Source organism: Lathamus discolor, chromosome 3 (assembly GCF_037157495.1).
Source record: "Lathamus discolor isolate bLatDis1 chromosome 3, bLatDis1.hap1, whole genome shotgun sequence".
Taxonomy (NCBI): domain Eukaryota; kingdom Metazoa; phylum Chordata; class Aves; order Psittaciformes; family Psittacidae; genus Lathamus; species Lathamus discolor.
In genome coordinates this window covers 11,142,149-11,165,203 of record NC_088886.1, presented here as the reverse complement: position 1 = coordinate 11,165,203, position 23,055 = coordinate 11,142,149, and the positions used below count along the sequence as shown (strand labels likewise).

Below are 23,055 nucleotides of genomic sequence, written 5' to 3'. Positions count from 1 at the left end.
GTACCCAGGCTTCTGAGCTTAATATCAAAAGATACTAATTCAGGAAGATAGGTGAGCCCCTGCCTTGTTTTAAGCACATGAATGAGTTTATTCATGACAGTGGAGCCACTCATGCTAAGTGCTTTCTGAGTCTGCTCTTTATTCAGCTATGAACAAGATGGTATTTAGAGCTTGGAAATTTTAAATTAAGATGTTAATTAGTTCTTAATCTTGCACTTGCATGGAATGTAACAGCAGATGCTGTTTTCCAGCCAGTTTACTCATGTATTGACATTAAACAAGAGGAGGAGGTGGAAAGGAGGAAATCTTGTTCAGATTTTATCCTATATCACCACTTTGGCAAAAGGAGAAGTCGTTACTCAAAATTCTTGGAAGATGGACTCCAGGTACTTAATTGTACTTGGGCACATTCTTTAAGGCTCTTGATATTTTTAGGGTTTGTTTTTTCACATTATGCAAATGCTGAAAGAAATACTCTGCAATGAAAGATGCTTTATTTCAGGTAGTGCCTTTGAAGTGAAACAGCATCGGTTCTTTAAAGATTTGGACTGGAATGGATTACTTCGACAGAAAGCTGAATTCATCCCACAGTTGGAATCTGAGGATGACACAAGCTATTTTGACAGTAAGGCTAAAGATTCAGCCTAAATGGCATCCTGGGTTTTGTGCATATTTCATGTTTGAAATTATTAGAGATAAGTCATTGGTAGAAATGGAATGAAACACTTGATAGAAGTTGCTTTTGTAGGTTTCTGCTCAATGCCAGGTAAAGTTTCTTTGAAAGCAAATGAATTTTAAATGAAAAAATGCTGCTGCTGAAGTCAGTTGGCTTTTCACTGGTGCCTGTGGTCCTGCCAGCCGTGGTCCTGCAGTGAGAGGTACTGCAGTTGTTCTGCTGAGTTTCTTACAATACTTCCAAAGCATTTGGTAAATGCAACTTTCTTGAGCTTTTGAGCACCATTATCTATCCCTAGTGGCTGTTTGCAGCCAATATCTCTTTAAATAAAACAAACAGGCCCTAACCCTTGCAGACAAGTATGTAGGGAAAATTCTTATTTGAAATAATTTCAGTTATTTTCACTGCAAGTGTATCACCTTATTTTAGTGTTACTAACTCTAATGAGATATGAAGTGAAGTGCCTGTCTGGTGTGTATAAATGTCTGGGAACTGCCGTGGTATCTGTGCTATGTAGGATTCCTGGTATTTCCAGATAAGGACCAGACAGTCAGTGCTCTTGGGAGAAGAGGGAGGAGTGTCATGTGAGGGATGGAGAGGTCTCTGTGCCCAGAGCCTCTGTTCCCCAGCTTTCCTTGTTTGGCTTTGGGAGCTGAGCAGGTGGAAAGGGCTTGGGCTTGTCACTGGTCAAGGTGGGGGTCTCTCCCCAGCTCCAGCTGCAGCACAGGGTGATACTAGGCTATTTAAGTTCTCTGAACTATGGAAACTTCTGCCTTACTTCAGTGGAATCTCTTCCGTCTTTCTCCTAGGCCCATGGGACTGGCTAACTCCATGTGGAGCACATGTGTTTCTGTGCTCCTGTGCTGTGCTCAGGAGAGAGGGAGAAAGCAGCCTGTCTCCAAGCCCTCTGCTGCCACACTGCAGGAGCAATGATCCTGTTTAGATAGTGCTCTTGCAGTTGGGGAATAGGTTTTTTTGTTAGGGGTAGGATGGAGAGAAAGATAATTTGATAAGTCTCCATGTACTTGTTGCAGAGAGCAATTTGGGTCAAGCTGTGCAAAAGGGGCTGAGGTGTGATTTGCGTAGATTGAGGTTGTATTGGTACCACACACATGTAGGAACCAAGGTGGTGGTGTGTTCCCACCACTAACTGGACTTACTGGACACTGAAACGAGCTCTGGTCACTGCATTGGGTCAGTCATTGGGAGAAGCACAATGCAGCAGCTGTGAGTGGATCCTGCTGGGTAAAAGCACCACGTAATGTTCAGTGGTGCAAGTCACTGGGTCTATCAAGTAGGAATGATGGCCAACTCCCCAAGTACCCAGGCATGCTCAGCAGGTTATCAGGGTGCCTTTGATGTGAGTCCTTTATGAAGGCTGGAATTCTGATACCAGCGAATATCTCACGCAGACACTGATAAGAGTTGGTGTTGCTGTTATAAACCCTAATGCAGGAAAATTTAGAATTTATAGAAGTAGCTTTCTGGCTGATACAGTGCAGCAAATTTGGCTCAGTATAGCTGTCAGCCTTCTGTAGCCAAACTTATTAACACCCACCCCTCAAAATCCAATGTGGCTGGCTTAGAAATCCAGTGCTGCAAATCTCAAAGCACAAAATCTCTTTTAGGAGGCAGTTGAGATTTTTGCAGTGAAAAATAGCTTTGCATCTTGGCTGTTTGTCTGTTTTCTTTAACAAAACCTTATCCTTTTGCTAGCTGTGGGAGAGAGAAGAGGAAATATTTTAGGGGTAAATATTTTTATTATGTTCAAGAATGCTTGGTTGCAGGATGGACTTTGTGCCGTCAAAAAGGTGTCTATCAGAAACTGGAACAGTGAATTGTTTCAGTGTTTCCTTCCATGTGATTGTTTGCTGTTGAGAAGAAATATCCCTGCCACAAAGGGTCTGCAGGATTAGACACCTGCTGAGTACCAGCTGCTTATAGAATCTGATACAGCTAATGATATAAGATAAATTCAGTAGGAAGGAGGTATTCTGCACTGCTGACTACAGAATGAGCAAAACTGGCTGGGTATGTTTTGTTATTAAGGAAAATACCCTGCATGGTATATGAGCACTCAGAGTTCTTGGTAAACAGACAAGTAGGAATGCTTGATGTGTGAGAGTTACCACCACTCCTTGCACTGATGACATGTGCCATGCCTTGTTCGCAGCCCGTTCAGAACGGTACCAACACCTGGATTCGGAAGAAGAGGAGGACACTAATGATGATGATCATGTGGAAATTCGGCAGTTTTCCTCATGCTCGCCGAGGTTCAGCAAGGTAGGAGCATGCTGACTTGTTGAAGGAGAGGAACACAGCTTCGTTGCTTTGTATGAGGTAGATTTTAGTCATACAGTTGATACGTTTGGGGATTGCATGGTGTTTAGTATAAACAGAGGAAAGAAAAAACTGTATATGTTGTTTATTCTGTGATAAGCTGTGGCCTGTTAGAAGGTGAGTACCAGAATAATTGGAGAATAAGGTTTTGTATTTCTTCATGTTTCACTAATATGCAGGGCACTGCAGAGGTCTCTTCTGTCTCTGATAGTTTGATGTTTTTCCTAATGACTTGGATGCTGGCTTAGGTAGTACCCAAAGCTTATTTTCTTTGAACAGTGTCATTCTGAAAGGGTCTTCCAGTAGGTAACAAGATAGTATTAGGATGAAAATTGATTATGGCATTTTTGGAATAAGGGTCTAAAATCCAAGAGATCCCATATAGTAAGAGCACAGGTGAAGCTTGCACCTCTGCTGTTGTTTATTGTCTCAAATACAGCCTGAGGAGCAAAAGGTGAGGTGATAGTTTGAAAGAGAAGGATCTGGGCATATAGTGTATCATGAGTTAGATGTGCCAACTTATTGAAGCAAAAAGGCAGTTGCCATAGTGGGAGAGCATGAATATTTTCTTCAAGGGAAATGAAGAAATCCTTTCCATCTGCTTAGTGCTAGGAGGGCCACGTCTGGGGTACTCTGTCCTGTTCTGGGCAATGTTCTTGAAAATAAACGGGGACCAGTAGAAGAGAGTCCAGAGGAAAGCAACAAGAATGATCCGAGATCTACAAAACATAAAACCTAATGTGTTTCCAAATACATAACTGCTAGAATGAAAGTACAGTGGACTCCCTGTTCTACACAGACCTGATATGAAATGATGGGCACAAAGGATGTATACGATAGGCTGTAAGAAGTAATTCCCAATGTGGAACAATAATTAAGCCCTGATGTGTTGCCTGGGGAATTTGGAGCATTTCCATCTCTGTCAGCTTTTAAGAACAGGTTAGAGAAACATCTGTCAGGTGTTAGAAGAGACATGGCTCTGCTTTGAGGTGGGGAAATGGGCAGGAAGCCCTGAGGAGGTCCCCTCTAGCCATGCTTTCTGGATTCAGGTCTGTGCGGGTGGTTCAGGTCTCTCGTTCTTATTCAGGTGGTTGGAAATAAAAAGCTGGAATTCTGGACACTTCAGAGTAGTACAACTCCGCTGTTAGACTGGATAAAATAACGTATGTTTGTGGTGGGGCAGAAGGGAGAAGAAACGCTGTTTTGACATCAGGTCACTATGAATTGTCTTTTCCTCTTCTTAATGAGATGGGAGTAGGAATTGTACTTAGGACCTCTGACAGGTATTTCAGGTTGTCATGACAGTTCCTCCAGATTTCCACCACTGAACTCAGATTTTGAAGCACCAGTTTGTCCTTCTTTGTCCTCAGCTGGGCTACAGTGGTTTAAGTAACAGTTACCATTAATTTTATGGAGTTGCTCCTGATTTGCATCACCAAAAGTATGTTCAAAATTGGACCTCAGGATTAGTTGGGGTTTTGAAAAAGTTGTAGTGAGTATGTGAGGGGTTTCTTTTTTCCTGCCTTTTCTCACCATGAGTATTACTCATCTGCTAGACTGAAGCTTTTCTTTAGGGTTCAGTGTTTTTGCCACAAAGAGAAAAAGTTCACTTTTAATGAATTTATTCTAAGACCTGGGAAATTATACAGCATTTGTAATGTGGGAGGCATAAAAGGCTCATTATATTTTGAAGTTCTTGTCTGACAATTCAGCCATATGATTTATTAATAGTTATCTTGTTGATGCTCTGAATTTTTAATAACATTATTTTCATTAATCTCTTCTTATGTAAATTAGATCCACAGTCAAGTGTAGTTTTAAAAGGATGGATTTTTTTTGCTTAATCATTTAATTATTTAAAGACGGCTGTAAAACCAAGAAAGGCACTTTCATTAAGCTGTCAGCATTATAGTAGATTCCTTGAGGAGGACAGGACTTTTTTGTTCTGAAATAAGCTTGGGGCAATGCTGATAGACTGATGATAATGAAATGGGGTCATGAGCATGATGCCTATCACCGAATTGAATTTGTGTAGCAAGATTTCAAGATCCAGATGCCAGCCTTCAAGACTTGTGGAGCCTACTTTGGCAATATCTCCTCCTGAGTTTGAGAATGGTTAAAAACTAAAATCAAGTCGTTTCAAAAAGCCTTAGGATTTCTGTGGTGTGCTGGGCTGTTTTCAGGGGAGAGGTGTTGGATGCTGTTGCAGAAAGGCATGTTCACTGTTTCTGAAGTTTGCCTTTTTCCTTTCCTCCTTGACACACTTTGAGCATGTCACATCTGCACTGTGTTATTTAGTTAAAGAACATTGCCAAGTTCATGCCCTTGGGGAATATCTTCCATTTTGAGAAGAGATTATGCCCCTTCATCAGAAAAGGCCACATAGGTTTGTTTTCTCTGTACAGAAGGATCTTTTGCTATGTGCAGGTGTACAGCAGCATGGAACGTCTTTCCATCCATGAAGAGAGGAAGACACCGCCACCAACTAAACGGAGTCTGAGTGAAGAAAAAGATGACAGACTGGACAGCCTTGGTGGCTTGAAGAGCCGAGACCGCAGCTGGGTGATTGGGTCTCCTGAAATGTAAGTTCTGTAGAACCAAGCCTTCTGGTTTCTCATAGCATCTGACCTGCGCCAAAACTTTCTCTGACCAATGTTAGATCAGGGATGCTTCATATGATGTATTTCTGCAGGTGAAGCCTGGAATAAATAGCTGAAAATCATAGAATGGTTTGGGTTGAAAAAGTCTTCTAAAGATCATCTAGACCAACGTCTGCTGTGGGCAGGGTCACCTTCCACTAGACCAGGTTGCTCAAAGCCTTGTACAACCTGCCCTTGAATGTTTCCAGGGATGTGGCATATCTCTGGGCAACCTGTGCAAGTATTTCAACATCCTGGTCATAAAATCAATGCATAGAAGTGATATGGTCCTCAAATGTATCTTGTTAAGTACTAACATCTCCTAAGTTTATGCCAAGTACTTTGAATGAATGTAAAGGAGTTATAACCTTAAGTAAGGCTTTAGTCTGTGGAACGACTAGTTACATCAGAAATGTCCCAACAGCAGTTGTTTCTTAAACATCAGTGAATCCACAGTGTGGTGTGGCCAGACTTTAACCATTTGTCACAAATGAAAGAAAATATTGGGAAAGTCCGAAGTTTCTAAAGCTCAGAATATCCAAACCCCTCTTGTGTTCTAGTAAAAAATGTCAGTAAAGTATATGAATACCCAGACTTTGGATATCCACCATCTTTCTAGCATTCCTGAAGTGATCGTCAACCTTTCCTTAAAAAATGGTTATGTTGCATTTTGTGTAACTCCTGATTAGCATTACAAGATTAAAAAAGAAAGAAAAATGTTGTAGATTACACTCTTAACTCCCATGCATCTTACATCAGGCCTTCTTGGCTTCAGATTCACAGCAACTTTGAGAGAAAAAGCCATCTAATTCCCAAAAGAGCATGGATGATGATTTGCATTTTGTAATTGTGGTTTTTATAATCTTTTAATATCATCTTCACTGAACTGTACTTTTCCTTGGTATTATTCCTTCCTCTCTGAGAAGCTTAACAATGGAATATATTGGAAATCTAAATTCAGGTGGTGCCCCAAGTCTGTGCTATTTTAGGTCCTAATGATGTAGCTCAGTCTCCTAACTTCACCCTAAATTGGCTTCAACTTTGTGAGTTGGGTCTGTGTGCTATTCTCACTCTTTAAAGTTCGTTATCCTCCTAACTTGATTGGGGGCTCGGTCTTGGTTTTTCCCTTAGATTGCGTAAGCGCTTGTCTATGTCTGAATCCTCACACACGGAGAGTGACTCCAGCCCACCCCTGACCGTCCGCCGGCGCTGCTCAGGGCTTCTTGATATGCCCCGTTTTGCCATCTCCACTGAGGACGAGGGAGCTGTTCTCAAAAGACCACAGTCTGAGGGGATGCTCTTATCCACCGTGCAGTCGCGGGAAGGACTGCCGGTGCCCATTCCAGAACAGCCTGTGGAGCAGGAGCTGCAGTTGGAAGGTGATGCTGGACCCACCACCCCCTCCACAGCTGTCAGCAGCGCCTCAACATTGACAGGTATGTGTTTGGTGTGATGGTGTTGTCCCCAAGAAAGCCCTCTTAGCTTTCAGACATTAACTGTAAAACTGTGGATCTGGATGATGTAAATGTCTCTTGCAAAGTGGTTATTTTAGTATAGTTTTGTGGATGTGCTTGACTTTCAAATAATGTCAGTGCTTTAATCTCTTCAGAATTATATCTTATATTTCAGTCCTGGCACTTCAAATTATTAAGGTCTTCTCATGCTTGAGACCCATATGATCTATGCCTCCTTACAACCGCTGTATGCCTACCTAAGGCAGCATCATTTTAAGCATTCATCAGAGCAGATGACTGCTGAGTTGGAGATGGAGAATATGGGTATCAGCCACATTAACAGATCCCTGTTTTCCTATGGTTTTATTTATCAAAAACTTTCAAAGTAGTGACTTCAAATTTGTTGAGATGTGAGGTTTGTGTCAGGGACGTGCTACTTGCTGCCTCAGCCAAATATCCCAAAATTGGGCCAAGCTGCAGGCTTAATAAAGTGCATCCTAAGTTTAGTAGAGTGGGTCTTAGAATCCAGGTTTTGACTTCTTAGAAGCTTTTTCTGTCCTGGGGCCATTCTCCAGCACTTGGCTGAGCTGGACCTGCCCTGCAATGGTGCCCTGCGCTGCTGCAGTGCAGGGCTGGGCTCCGGGTGCTGAGTGTCCCCAGCTCCTGACCATTTCAGGGCACCAGGAAGGTAAAGGACAAAGGTGCCTGTTTCTGAGAACTGAGGAACAGCTGGGAGCTGGTGGGAAGCAGTATGGACAAAAAATAAAGCCAGTTTGGTCCAATGGAAGAGATTGAAGAAGTTGAATAGAAGGTTGGCAGGTTGGTTCACAGCCCAGAAAGCCAACTGTATCCTGGGCTGCATCAAAAGGAGCGTGACTAGCAGGTCGCAGGAAGTGATCCTGCCCCTCTGCTCTGCTCTTGTGAGAACCTACTTGGAGTATTGTGTGCAGTTCTGGTGTCCTCAGCATAGAAAGGACATGGAGCTGTTGGAACAAGTCCAGAGGAGGCCACGAGGATGATCAGGGGACTGGAGCACCTCCTGTATGAAGACAGGCTGAGGAAGTTGGGGCTGTTGAGCCTGGAGAAGAGAAGGCTGCGTGGAGACCTCATAGCAGCCTGCCAGTACCTGAAAGGGGCCTATAAGGATGCTGGAGAGAGACTCTTCATGAGGAATTATAGTGATAGGACAAATGGGAATGGGTTCAAACCTAAACAGGGGAGATTTAGGTTAGCTATAAGGAAGAAGGGTTTTACTGTGAAGGTGGTGAGGCACTGGAATGGGTTGCACAGAGAAATGGTAAATGCTCCATCCCTGGTGGTATTCAGGGCCAGGCTGGACAGAGCCTTGGATGACATGGTTTAGTGTGAGGTGTCCCTGCCCACAGCAGGGGATTGGAACTGGATGATCTTAAGGTCCTTTCCAATCCAAACCATTCTATGATTCTATGATTGTATTTGAGAAGGAAGGCATATTTAGGGGAAGAACTAGATTGTAGTGTTAAAGAACAAGGATTAGCTGGGTTAAGAAAATAAGAAACAAGTTGGTGGATGAACCTGAGAACAAGCAGGCAAAGCAATTGTGGATGCATTGAGGATGGAAAGGAGACGAAATGAGTACTGGGCAAGGAGTCAGAATGGCAGCAATACTGGACAAGGACAAAGTGAAGGGCACTGGGCAGATGTGATGGTGAATTGATAGCAGAAGGTGAAAATGCCTTAGAGGAAATTCATCTCCAAACTAAAGCCAAAGAACCCCACATCTCATTATTCCTCTTCTGCAATTCAGTCTGCGAAATTCCTTCAAGATTGTCCCATTTTCTGCTTTAGCTCGTCCTTCCAGAACAGGCCCAGTGCTGCCATCATGTACTCCATTAACCCGTGAGAGGAGGTGTAGGAGTGAAGGAAGTAAGCTACCACATACTGGGATGACATAGGTGCTATAGGGGAACCTTAGTTTCTCAATTTCATACTAAAAGACCAGAAACACACTAATAAAAATTGCGAGAACACCTTAATTACAAATACAAGTATCTACAAGTTGAAATAGGCAAAAAACAAAGTTTCCCTGGGCAGCTGCTCCCCTGAGCCTAATCCATCAGAGCAGTCTTTAATCTGGGATACCATTGCTTCACTGTCCACAGTCTGCACAGTTAAGTCAGAGGCAGGGAACTGAAAGAAAGGATTTAATTCCTGTCTCTGTCTTGAAGTGCTCTGCTCATGTTTATCACAGCCTTTTCGCACGCAGCCTCCGATTCTGGGTTCTTCATTGTCTGGGAGCCTTATTTGAAGCTCTGTGGCTGTTAAATGTGGAACAGGCATCTCGTACTGAGGTCTATGGGAATGGTGCTTTGAATTTTTATTTTCATGGTACTTCCTGCTTGACTTAGTATGCGGAGCAGTGGTGCCCACTTAAATAACGATGATCAATGTTTTGTTCTGTCCTCATTGCTCAAAATGTGGCCCTAAGGCTTTATTTATTGCACGCTGCTTAAAATTTGCTTTTGAAGACAGAATGATTAATTTCCCTTGTGGACTTGCTGTGATGCTCATCACTTTCATTTCTAAGCACCTTGTAAATTCTAATTAATGTATTTTCACAGAGCCCCTTGAAGGCATCAGATGGGGAACTGAGGCACCGAGCTTGAGTACAGCACCCTCAGCCCTCAGCATTGTTACATGCCCAGTCTGATTTTCAAGCTTATTTTGCATTTTATATATAATTATAGCAGGTTAGGTAATTGAAGACTAAATTGCAGTGGTGCACAGAAGGGGGCAAATTAAGGTTGTCTTTGCAATCCACATTTTTACTTTCCCTGATTTTAGTACTTTAATATTCTCTTAAAATGGATTTTTTATGTGCAGCTCCAGTAGAACCTGGCTCTTCTACTACAGGCAGTTTTAACTTAAAGATTGACAGTTCTTGCTGGTTGTAAAACTGGAGCACTTCCCATAAAGCTGTTTTCATCTGTGAACGATCCCATTGAAATGACTTGCCTGCAGAACTGCACCGCAGCTTTAGGATTCGTGTAACTGCTACTCAGCAACGTGATTTCATTAGCGAGCTTTTCCAACAGAACAGAAGCTGCTAATTTTCTGTATTCAGAATAACACCATTTCTGTAAATAAAAATTCAAGCCCTGGGGTTTCTTCTTAGGAAAATTTACTCTTGGACTTCATGTAAACATGACTTTGATTTAATGTATTTTGCCTGTAGGGGAATAGACTGTTAGGAATTCCCTGTGGTTCTAATCTGTTTTAATTTAAACTGTAGCTGGGAGCACTGCAGATTTCTCTGATCCACGAGCTCGCAGTAATAGCAATGAAGGCCCAGACTTTACCACTCCAAAAGCCATCAGCGATTTGGCAGTGCGGCGGGCACGACACAGGTTGCTCTCTGGGGAATCAGGGGAGAAACGTACCTCAAGACCTATCAATAAAGTGATTAAATCAGCATCCGCTACTGCCTTGTCTCTCCTGATTCCCTCAGGTAAGGAATGCCTCGGGTGAGGCATTGTCAGAATCTGCAAGCACTGAACAAAAGGTGTGCAGACAGAGCCTCCCCATTTGCTCTTCTGGAATAATGCCCTCTCTGGCAGGAGGGGAGAGATCTAACTTTTACAATCGGTTTAATATTTACGACTCAGCAGGATAATGAGTACCGCTTTGCCACAGACAGGAGCGTTGTGTGTGTGGTCTGACTGCGGCTTCTGCAAATGGCAGCTGGGCCTTGTTCTCTCCCTAGTTTTGTTGAAATTGGCTCCTGGCTGGTCTCTAGACAATGGTGCAGCAAGGAGGTATAGAGACATGGGACAATTCTAACCCTCAGAGTACTATTTTGGGGGGGTCACACGCTAACTACAGCGCTGTGTGGGAACTGAAGGTGTCTGGTGCATGCATGCACCAGGAAGTTTCAGTAACTCCAGGTAACTTGTTTGAGATGAGGTGTTTAAGAATCCAATAGGGTGAGTGGCTCACAAAGTGAGTCACTGCTGAATAGCTCACCTTGTTGGCCCGGCTCTGTCTCCAAGCAGAGCCAGATCTTGACAGTTCCTCATGTCAGGTGGTAGTGAGCCCAACCATGCCAAGCTGTGACAGACCGGTTCGGCAGGAGGCTCTCCCCACAAGGACTTTGTCCCTTTTTCCAGAGGATAAGACCATGCTGTGTTTGCAGGGCTGTACCTGTTCCTGCCTAGGTGGGAAGAGGGAATTACAGCTTGTCCATGAGCGCCAACCCAGCAGAAGCTGCTGGCAGAGCAGTGACTTGCCCTCAGATGGGGAGCTGAAGGCAGGTATGCAACTGCTTCTCGGCACTGTCACGGTGACGCGCATTACATTTCTTGTGGTTTGGGCCATTGGTTGCTTTTCAAACTACAAACTCCCTCATGAAAATCTCTAAAATGTGTATTTAATCACCCAGTAAAGGTTCCTCCAGAGCTGCTGTCGTTTGCCAGGTAAATATGTGCTGGGCAATTCAGCAGGTGTTTCTTAATGGATTAGAGATTAGCTTTTACAGCTGCATGTAGTATTCCTGCTCTTTGGGTTGATTTTACTGATGTTGACCAGCTTCACTTTAAAACATGAGTTCTGTATTTGCTTTATATTTTTAAAAGTGGATGTTGTTCCACGAGCAAGCAGGGTCAGATAGGTTAGCCGGTAGCCCAGCCCTTGGCTGTTCAGTTGGGAAACACACTCTAAAATGCACTTGTAGTGTTTTCTCAGTAACAGAGCCCCTGCAGTAGCTAATTTTTTAGAGCAGTGAATTTAAAACACTGTCAAAACTACCTGGAAGTGGTTGTTGTCTGACTGCCTACTGACTTTTTGTGTGAACACTAACTGATTTTGGTTCATCTCAGCTCCAACATATAACTTGCACCAAGATCTAGAGACGACCTGGAGAAGGATAATATGTCATAACCTTTAATATTATCCTGGAGAAGGATAATACGTCATAACCTTGGAAAGGGGGTGTTCCAGGAATGTGCCTAGAGTAAATGTTTATGATGGGTTGTAAATAAGTGAAAGAGAAGTAAACACTGTGAGCCAACCATAAGCCTAGACAAGCAGTGCTGCTGTATTAAATACACACCTCCAGACGTGCTTTTTGGGAACACTGTTGATTTTCATATTTCAAAGCATGAATTAGTTGAAGCTGCAGGCAAACCCAGCTCTGGTGAAGACCAGCAGCTTTAAGAGCATTGGGAGAGGTGTTTTCTTAGCTGTTCTCTAACAAGAATTTTTTCTCTTTTGGAGGCTTGCTTTCCTAATTTTTGCCCACCTTTGTGTCATCACTGTAGATCACCACACGTGTTCTCCATTGGCCAGTCCAATGTCACCTCATTCTCTATCCTCCAACCCATCTTCGAGGGACTCCTCACCCAGCCGCGACTTTTCTCCTGCTATCGCAAACCTGAAACCACCAATCATCATCCATCGGGCTGGAAAGAAATACGGTTTCACTCTCCGTGCCATTCGCGTCTATATGGGTGACAGTGATATCTACACTGTGCATCACATGGTCTGGGTATGTCTCTGCTTTTCTAAAACGAGTACCCTCAGGGCCAGAAATGCATTTAGCCAGGGGTGTGGGGTTTATCTTTGTAAGTTGTATTTTGACACCCTGTTTTCTTTTTGGGGTGGGAGAAGCCCTTCCAAAATAAATAATAACTTTGGGTTTTACCTGTATCAGTTTTCAAGCCCATCACAGCACCACAGCAACCTTTCTTTCCGTCTTTCTTCCCTGGTTACATGAATCCACCTTCTTTCACCTGTGGCACATACTTTAAAGCATGTTTCTGTGTGCATACCCACTTTCTCCTAATTGGGGTTGTTGCATGAGGGCCACTCATAGCTAATTTATTCAGACCTGTGTTGGTGATTGTAGCCAGCTTCTGATCACTTTGGTCTGCTGGGGTTTTCCAAGCAGTTGCTTGGAATTGATTACAAGCCTTAAAGCATCACTGTTGCTATGTTGATTGCCTAGGGACTCAGCTCGTGGCTTAGTGTTGTGCTGTGCTGAAAGGTTTGGTTTCCATGTCTGTATCTCTGCCTTCCCATTAAGTCTGGTACTTGATCTCGGTGTTCCTTTTTTTGTTAACCTGTATGACTTCTAGGAAGGATCCATTCCCCAAAGCAGTGTTGTTTATATTGTGTAGTTAGGGAGAATGGAGTCAGGGTAGAAGTTACTCGTTTTTCTCCTTCTATCTCTGTGTTCGTTAGACAATTTGGACTTCATATGCTTTGATCATTATTTAACACTCATTCTTACCTAGAAAATAATTGAAGCTGCATTTTTCCCTTGCTTCTCTCTGCTTTCCTTGAAAAATGCTGAGTTTACCAAGATACTGATTTGTAGTCTTTCTGGCTAGAGGGAGAGTTGTAGTATTCTCAAGCATATCTGTCTTCTCACTGTAAAGAAGGCTTACCCTTCTGAACAGTGATGGGGAAAGGCATTGTGTTCATGGGGGAAAAGATACCATGATGAATAGGTTAATAAAGGATGGAAAGTGGAAAAAGAAGCACTGTTTGGGATGAGATGCAAACCCTAAACACCTGGCACAGAGTCTTATTTAAAAGACTGTTGGCTGCCTTGGGTTCCAGTGTGTCCATGGAAGGATGCTGGATTTGAGATGGCAGAGGAATTGAAAAAGATTGAATGCTTGTCTGGATATCAAGAGTATCTAGTTAATATTCCCAAGTGCTGGAAATATTTGGAAGTGTGTTAAGCCTTTTCTTTGAGAGGAGCTGATCTCTTGGTCAGCTTAACCATCCTGGATGGATGGACTGAGAAAAGACTGGCAAGGTGCTGGGGGAGGAGTGGAAGAGCACAGATTTTTGTGCTTGGTTGTGCCAGTCCGTGGTTTCTTTCACCCTTCTTTGAAGCAGCTGGTGCTGCCTGCAGCAGAGATGAGATGGATGGACTTTGAGTCTGATCTGGTCAGCAGTCTTATACCTTCCATATCTCAAATCAGTCATCCTCTTCTTGTTGCCAGCACGTGGAGGAAGGCGGTCCAGCACATGAAGCAGGTCTGCGTGAAGGGGATCTAATAACCCACGTCAATGGAGAGCCGGTCAATGGACTGGTGCACACAGAAGTGGTAGAGCTGATTCTGAAGGTAGGGACTCAGCACTGCTATGTCTTGGAAAAAATGAGCCAGCTTGTTTAAAACATTGTAGGTATCTAATTGGCATTGTCTGAAATACAAGTATGTACACAGCGCCTACTGGTATTTAAAAGCAGCTTTGTAATGGGTGGTCTTAAAATTATCCGCATAAATGACTTGTGTTTTGATACCTTCTCTGAGCTGTATCCATTTACAGAAATAAAACCCAAAGGTTTGGACTGTTCCAAAAGGCAGAAGTCTTCAGGATTGCAAATTGAGGAGCAATAAAAATTATTTTATAAGGATTATTTTTTTCCTTTTTTTTTCCTTTTCTTTTTAAGATGAGACAAGCCAGGCTCTGTGTTGCAGATTCAGCATGATAGATGCCTGATATGCTCACATCTGCCGTCAGCCAGAGCACTGGGAATAGGATTGGTGACAGAATATCACTTTGTTCAAGTTTCCAAGTATTACAAGTATTAAATTGAGGCAGTTGGGATCTCAATGGGAGAGGTCAGATGCTGTGTTCTATCTGCTCTGGGAAGCTTTACCTACCAGCTGGGGTCTGAGCTAATCATTTGTGAAAGCCTGACTAAAGAGGGCTCTCTCAGCAATTCCCTAATAAATGATAGCTGGAAATGCAAAGGGGAAAATGGAGTTTGACAGAGGATTACAAAATGGCAGGCAGCAATAGACTAGCAGCCTACCTGCTTAGCCTGCAGATCTGCTTCAAACAGCAATGTTTTAAGTGATGCCTCTGTGTCTTGTTTCTGACAGAGTGGAAATAAAGTGTCCATCTCCACCACACCATTTGAGAACACATCCATCAAAGTTGGTCCAGCCCGAAAAGCCAGCTACAAATCCAAGATGGCTCGTAGGAACAAGAAGAGTAAAACTAAGGATGGTCAGGAAAGGTTTGTTTTGATGTTTCTCCTTGAAAGTTAAGTGGTAGCCAACATAATGTAAAAGAGATCTTGTCAAATCAATTTTCAGATAATACGTATCAGCAGGTACATCTTCCAGTTCTTTTTGTTTTCTTTTTCTCTTTAATTGTACCGTAAATTCAACTGAAATGTGCCAATAAAGGTGAATAAATCATTTGGACTTGTAAACAACTTCTGAATGCTCTTCCACAGTAAGAAGAAGAGTTCTTTGCTGAGGAAGATCACTAAACAAGCGTCACTGCTTCACACCAGCCGGAGTTTATCTTCACTTAACCGTTCTCTGTCTTCTGGAGAAAGCGTGCCTGGCTCTCCAACCCACAACCTGTCTCCTCGGTCGCCGACCCAGAGTTACAGATCCACTCCCGAGTCTGTGCACTCAGGTAAAGAAAGAAACAAAGCAAACCAAACCCAAAACATCCCCACAGACAGATAAACCTTGGAGAAGATTTGTGCTTATTGATGAATTTTTGAAGTAAAACACACAGCAGCAGGTGTTAGGTCTGTTTGTGAAGTGAAACAACAGCTGTGATGTCGATTACCTTAAGGATGGATGTATTCTTTTTCATCGATTCACTTAAAAATGAAAATCCATACATCCTTTTAAGAATGCATTTGCTGTACTACAGCATCCTTTCACCATCCCTTCACTTTGATGCAAATGTCTATTGTAAGTCGCAGTGTTTTTGTAGCAGTTTGACACATTTTCTGTATTAGTTCAGAGAAAAGAAATCAAAACAATGTGGCAAAATCGTATTTGAAAATTGAATGAGCTGATGGAATAAAGAGATTTGTGTCTGAGAATAGCAATGGAACACTTGGTTTATCTGCTTGGAGGAAATCTTTCAGGAAAAACGTTCTGGTAGCAGAGTGCTTCTTACTATATCCTGGTGTTGTGTGACAGTGATGGGATTTTTCCATCAGAAGCCATGCAGTATTACCTTGTAATATTGCAGCAGTGCTTTGTGGTAATGTGGCATTTTGTCTTGTTCTTGCATGTCTTATTTTCAATAACGTGTTTTAGTGGTCAAGTATATATTAATGTTCTTAAGTCTTTTTCTTTTCCTCTCTCTTCTAAGTTGGTGGCAATTCTTCCCAGAGCAGCTCTCCCAGTTCCAGCGTTCCCAATTCTCCAGCCAGCTCTGGACACATCCGCCCCAGCTCTCTGCATGGACTAGCACCAAAGCTTCAGAGGCAATACAGATCTCCAAGGCGTAAATCTGCAGGAAACATCCCTCTGTCACCACTAGCTCACACTCCATCACCAACCCCACAGTCCACATCGCCGCAGCGCTCCCCGTCTCCTTTACCAGGACACTCAGTTGGCAGCTCCAGTATTGTTCAGTCTTTCCCAGTAAAGCTGCACTCCTCTCCGCCACTGGTGAGGCAGATTTCTCGCCCCAAAAGTGCTGAACCCCCTAGGTCTCCTTTGCTAAAGAGAGTTCAGTCGGCTGAGAAACTGGCTGCCTCGCTGTCCTCTTCTGAGAAGAAGCTGGCTTCCTCACGTAAGCATAGCTTGGATATCTCGCACTCTGAATTTAAGAAGGAGATGCTACAGAGGGATCCTAGCCTCCAGAGCCTGCAAGAATCTGCAAATGAAACAACAGGCGGCAAACTTGGGCTAGCGGAGAAAGGGATGTTGCAGAAGCCGGGTTCACGGAAGTTGGGTGCTATCCGACAGGACAGGGTGGAGAGGAGGGAGTCTCTGCAAAAGCAAGAGGCCATCAGAGAAGTGGACTCTTCCGAAGATGAAACAGATGATGGTTCAGAAGATAGTCAGGATGGGAGAAGACTCGACAAGCCCCCTGACGGTGGAGACCAAGGCTCGGATTCTTTTAATGAGGATAATAAGTTTTCATCTAAATTGGAAAGCAAGGATAGTATTGAAGATGATGCTTTTCTACCTGAAGACCCAAAAGGTACTGAAGTTTTGCAGAAGGGAAATAATCAACAAGCCAAGCCTGTTTCAGAGCCACTGCAAATCAGTGTGCAGCCTTCCCCGTCAGGGGTCCTCCCAAGAACTTCTCCACAAAAATTAGCTGATTCGGAAAAGCCATTACTAAGATCAGAAACAACTGCAAAGGAACAAAAATTGCCAGAAAACAAAACTTTTGAGTGTTTTGGTCCAAAAGAGAAACCTTCTGAAGCAATCAAAGACCTAGGGAGAACTACAAGTACTCAAAAGCCAGTAGATCGGACAGAACGTATACAGTGCCCGTCTATCAAACTCCTGGAACTTGAAGAAGGTGACTCTTCAGGGGCCTCATGTAGTAAGCTTGACCAGAAAGACCCTTTGCTAACAGAAAGCAGCCAGAAGAAACAGGACTCTAAACCTCTGCTGGCAGTTTCTTCGTGGTGCATGGCAAGCGTGAGCACTCCTCCCTCGGTAAGCCCTGTGGACCGCAGTGAGAAGGATCGCAAGGAGACCCTTCAGCCTGCAGAACAGCACAGCCCCTCGTTTCTGTCTCCTAGAAGCCCAAGTGAGGTGTCCCAAAAAAGTCCTTGTGCTGAAAAGCAGCCCAGCTCGTCCCAGGCAGAGAGTGCTCCAACCGCCAGCAAAACCAGCCCAGCAGGTCCTGTATCCTCCACGCTCCTCATCCCCGGCGCTATCGAAAGAGCTCTCTCCGTGTCTCAGTTAGTGCCGCTAGCTCAGAGTGTGTTGGGGCCTTTGAAGCTCAGTATGTCTGGTTCTGGAGAGGTGGAAAAGAGAAAGGATTTCCCCCATTTGGGTGCCTCCTGTAAAGAAGAGAGGGATTTGAAACAAAAAAGACAGGAAACTTCACAAGCAGGAGCGTGTCAAGAGAAAGCCAAACTATCTAGCACAGACAGTCTGACTGCAGGGAGCGGATCCTGCACAGAGTTGTTACACTCAGCCAAGCCCTGGGAGGCAACGTGTCCCGTAGTGGCAAAAAAGGAGGCGACTTTTTGCAGTGCTGAAGCACCTGAAGTGCTGGGAGGTAGCTGCAAAATCACTCCATCGAAAGAGCTGCCTCACGCTCTTGGACAAGCAGCTCTGAGAGCCTCTCCTCTGCCAGATGGCAGCACGAGGCCCTCAAAAGAAGGGACTCTGGTGCAAGCGAAAAGCAAAGAGGTTGGAAACCAGTTAAAAATACAAGACTTTCCCCTGTCACATGATGATGCTGTAAAGAAAACATAGCAGCATCCCTGGTACTAGTGGACTGGAGCATTCTACATTCAAAATAGAGACTGCATGTTTGAATTTTGTAATATACACTAATATAAAATAGAACTTGTGTACATCTATTTTTGGGAGGGTTTTTTTCATACTGTTTTTTGTGTTTTTTCATCCTTGCTATTCTATTTTTGTACACAGTAATGCTTGCCGTTTGAGGTCTCTTTAGAACAGGGTATCTTTAAAGCAGGGCTTAAGAAACAGTTTGTTTTCTTTTATTTGCTTTTTCCCCTTCCAGACCTTTTATTTTGCCTGAGTTTAGGGCCTGTTGTGCTCTTCCCTGTAATCCCGCATTTATTTGAGATCCCAGAAGTTCTGAGTACAAAAAAGGCAGCTTACTTTTAAATTTCTGCCTTTCAATTTTCTCTTTGAAATGCCATTGGAATTCACAAATTTCAGGTTTGGTCTTTGAATTTACAATCTGATGTCCTTGGACAAGGAGAAGAAACGACTCTGGTCCACAAGTTGTTCTGGAGCTGAAAAACCCTCTTCAGTGCAAGTGAGAGCTGTTTGTCACCATGTGCATCACAGTCCTTAGAGGATCCAGAGGCAAGGGACTTGGCTGGGGGGGACAGACACAGAGAGATCCGTGTCTGCTCTTTAAACCCAGTAAAAGTAGTTTTCAATGGAATTATCCGAAAGAGCAATCTGCAATCCGTAAGCTGTTTGGGGGGGGGGGATTGTTTTTACTTATCATTTATGAGACACTTGGCAACTTTTCCCTCTGTTTTTATAATTTTAGTGATGTTTTCTCTTTCTTTCTCTGGCTTCAATTCACAACTTGCCCTGCCTCGGAATAAGTGACCCCAGGAAAGGGGTGCCTTGTAGGTTGGTTTTAAAGTAGAGAACTCTGTAGTCGCGTGTTCTCCAGTATGCATCAGGCAAAGTTATCTCAATGATAAATGGCCTTTGGAGACTTTTCCTTCTCTTGGTGAGTCTAAATAGGTAGGGATTCTAAGGTGTTCCTTAACATTTCTGAATTGGGGCTTGGGAAACTTGCCGAGTTTTCCGAATCTGCCCGTTTTAAAAACAGAAGAATCCTATGAAGAGTTCGGATTCCTCGAGTTCTGTGGACAAGCTGCAAGCAGACTTCAAAACACATGTGATATTTTAAGATTTCAGCTTTGATAGCTAGATCATTTCCACTGCTGAGGTCACTTTCCATTAAGCAAATTAACTCTCTGCTCTTAGGTTTAGACATTGCTTTGCTTTAAGTGTGACCGACTGGATAACAGTGCTCTTTGCTGGGGATTAGATCAATAATCATACACCAATAAACGTGTCAAGTGGTGATACCTATAGCACTGTAAAGCCATTTCTTCATCCAGTTAAAGGTTCCTCTCAATGAACACTCCCATCATTTGTCCCAGATTGTGCTCAGCTTTTATTCTAGTCTTGTCTGAGTGTATCTCCCTGCGGGTCACCCGCAAGGTCTAGTATCCTGCTCACTGGCTTATGCTGTTAGAAACAGAATGACTGTGCAACGGTATTTCAAGCTAAAACCTGCCTCTGTTGGTCTGATTTCATTACACCGCTGCCTTCTTCAGTGTCTTGGCTTTTTCTGAACTTGAACTTTTGCTTTCCCCTAAGTGCAGATATGTTTTTATATAGGAATAGATTTTCCTCCAACTCTTTCAACTTGATTTCAGCTCAATCCACAAATCAGAAAAGTCTCTGGAATCTCGCCCTGCTTCTTTCAGTGTCACTATTGTTTCCCCCCTCGCCCCATTATATACTTGATTTTGGCTGCTTGGATTTCATTTCTGGACCAAGTTTTGGTTTGGACTTTTCTTTTTTAACATGTTTAAAAGAGTGTTTACTCTGTGTGTCTGTGTGAACATGTATGGTGTTGTTAATACACTAACCAAAGCCTCAACGCTCCCAGATAACACATTAATAAATCTTGCTGTGACGGTATTGAGAGCGGAGCCTGCTGTGCTGTCTCTTTGCTCTTTTCCCTGGAATTCATAGGCTACTCATATACACTTGGTTTGCAATAATAATCACAATATTTCCACTGCCTTGTCAGGGTCCTGGCTGTCTCCGGCCTCTCAAAGCACTCTTGTTGATGAGCATCATTCTGTGCTGATTCGGAGCAATGGCAAGTAAGGAACAGGCTTGGCAGAGTCTGGTACTTACCTGGCTGGTTTTCAGCCTGGTGGCGTGATCTGCTCAAACAACTGCTGAGAAACAAGGCCTGATCAGTAGGGCAGTACAGGATAGAATGGACAGGAGCAGTGAGAAATTGGTTCAGCATCCTGAGTCTGTGGTGACCATGAAGACAAGTCTCAAGCTTATGTCCTGAGAGCACCTAACCTCGGCGAGGTTGGAGGTCTCTGTGTAAATCAGTGAGCCCAGAGGTGGGTGAGGACAGAGTCTGACCTGGCTGCTCCCTGGTTGCAGGTCCCCTCTTCCTTCTCCTTGCAGTGACACAGCTTCTCCTGTGAGCATCCGCAAAGGGCTCTGCATTTTAAGAACCTAATGGGAAAACCACCCACTGCTCCTAGGAGAGAGGGCTGGGTAACCTGGCTCATCCCATGAGGGATGAGGCTCTGAAGGTACCAGCTGTGTTAACTGCTGACTGCCTCCCTTTGCACGTGGTGGTTCCGGTGCTGAATTGCAGAGTTATCCTTTCTTACACATAAAAAGAGGAGTTGGAAGCCTTGCTGTGTCACAGCTTTTGCTGCTGTTGCCTGAACTGGCCCAAGAAGAGGTGAGGTGTGTGTTAGTCACCTCTTTTGTAGCTACGGTACAGAAAGTGATGGGTGCAATTTAAAAAACCATGGTTTTTTGGAAGCCAAAGCCAAACAGCATTGCCAGGAGAGCATCCTAGTCAAGCCACGTATCCCTGCTCCTGGTCAGTCCTGCAGTTCCCCTTAGTGTGCCAGGTTCCACCTTGTGTCAAACTTACATGGAGCACCTTTGGCAAAAAGTCACTTTCTATTAGGTTCTGATAATAAACCAGGTAGATACACCAAGACTTACTTCTTGCTCTGCTAAGAAGTGCTTAAACACTTCAAATAAGCCTGTAAAAAGTGTTGGGTGGGAAGGAGGTGTTGGAAAAGCTGAGTGAGATGAGGGAGGATGTGTTCCCCAGGGCAGGATCGGACCCATGGTACCCGAGCAAAGCATTCAGCAAGACAAGAACTTGGCCTCTGTAGATAACCCTCAGACAGGCGGGAGGTAGAAGTTGTGTGTGGTGCGTCTGATGAATGAGTTGTGCATGTACCCAATACGCTGCTTTCCTGCTTCGTTTCCCTCTTCCCTTCTGTCGGCTTGGCTCTCCTGCTCTTTGTGTGCTGGGGTGACAGCGCCAAAGCTGGCTCCAGCCCCTGCAGCTCCTCTCTGCTCCTTCATCCAGCCGCCGCATTCCTGCCCCGTGCCTCATTTCAGTGTTACTTTTCCCTTTGTCTCTTCCTGTTGCGAACTGAGAGAAACGGATGATATTTATTGTAAATATTGGACTTTAGCATTGTAACGGCCACTCCTGGGTCCGGATGTCAGAGGCCTTTGGCTGCTATTGTACTAAAGAGCGCTTGCTGGGAAAGGGGTAGGAGTGACCAGTGGTTTTGGTTGCCACACTTGCGTCAAGGTGTGATTTGGAGTATTTTAACTATTTCTTTCTTCGGAAGAGGGCAGGATGAAGTCTTTCTCTGGTTTCCTCGTACTGGATGTGAAGGATAATTCTGTACTTCTAGTAGAAGGTTGGACAGAAGTGTGTGTTTCCCTTGTGTTCGATGACCATATCCAGGTGGCTGGGAGAGCACCTCCTGAGCTGGGCTCCGCCAAGCTGTGTCACTCAGCACTTAGCTAGATAAGAGGAAGTGTGGAATTTCTGTGTTTTTAGAAACTTGAACAATTGCCACATAATAGCGGTGCAATAATTTTTATTCATGTTGTACCTGCATGTCGGTGTTCGAATCCTCCTCCAAAATAAAGAATTTTGGGGTTTTTTGGTTTTTTTTTTTTACATAAATTCCCAGTTGTGTCTGTCTCTTGTTGGGTTTCGCCTCGATCTCCTGCAGTGCTGGGGGTGCCTTCAGCATCAACTGGCTGTTGGATGGGGCAGGGAACAGCCTGTGGGGTGTCTGGGTGTGGGAGGTATCGAAGTCAATCTGCCAGGCTGTTTGGGGTTCTGTGCGTCGGAGGTATGGATAAGCCAGAGCTTTCCACTCAGGCCCAAATTTACCGTCTCAGAAGGCAAATCTTACGTTGGGCTGCATCCAAAGGAGCGTGACCAGCAGGTTGAGGGAGGTGATGCTGCCCCTCTGCTCTGCTCTGGTGAGACCCCATCTGCAGTCCTGCATCCAGCTCTAGGGCCACCAGCGCAGGAAAGACATGGATCTGTTGGAGCGGGTCCAGAGGAGGCCACAAAAATGATCAGAGGAATGGAGCACCTCTCCTGTGAGGAAAGGCTGAGAGAGAATTGGGGTTGTTCAGCCTGGAGAAATGAAGACTCCAGGGGGACCTTATCACAGCCTTTCAGTACTTAAAGGGGGCCTATAAGAAAGAAGGGGAGAGACTTCAGCAGAGCCTGCTGCCACAGGGCAAGGTGTGATGGGTTTAAACTAAAAGAGGAGATTCAGGCTGGATGCGAAGAAGAAATTCTTTACAATGAGGGTGGTAAAACACTGGCACCGGCTGCCCAGAGAGGTGGTGGCTGTGCCACCCATGGAGACATTCAGGGCAAGGCTGGATGTGGTTCTGGGCAG

General features: G+C 44.2%; 1 protein-coding gene across 10 annotated transcripts in view; it reads left to right on the top strand.

The window, feature by feature from the left end:
* The window catches only part of MAST2 (microtubule associated serine/threonine kinase 2), a 203,796-nt gene extending 181,477 nt beyond the window's left edge, over nt 1-22,319 (top strand). For 9 of the 10 annotated variants that reach the window (XM_065673460.1, XM_065673452.1, XM_065673451.1 and 6 more), the window contains 10 exons: nt 503-625; nt 2,850-2,959; nt 5,444-5,598; nt 6,787-7,091; nt 10,381-10,596; nt 12,404-12,630; nt 14,099-14,221; nt 14,987-15,123; nt 15,346-15,533; nt 16,230-22,319. In XM_065673460.1, the coding sequence (XP_065529532.1) occupies nt 503-625; nt 2,850-2,959; nt 5,444-5,598; nt 6,787-7,091; nt 10,381-10,596; nt 12,404-12,630; nt 14,099-14,221; nt 14,987-15,123; nt 15,346-15,533; nt 16,230-18,307 (3,662 nt within the window). In that variant the 3' untranslated portion in view covers nt 18,308-22,319. The remainder of the gene's footprint in view (nt 1-502; nt 626-2,849; nt 2,960-5,443; nt 5,599-6,786; nt 7,092-10,380; nt 10,597-12,403; nt 12,631-14,098; nt 14,222-14,986; nt 15,124-15,345; nt 15,534-16,229) is intronic. The other variant, XM_065673454.1, reaches the window with a different exon arrangement.
* Nucleotides 22,320-23,055: the final 736 nt, after the last annotated feature.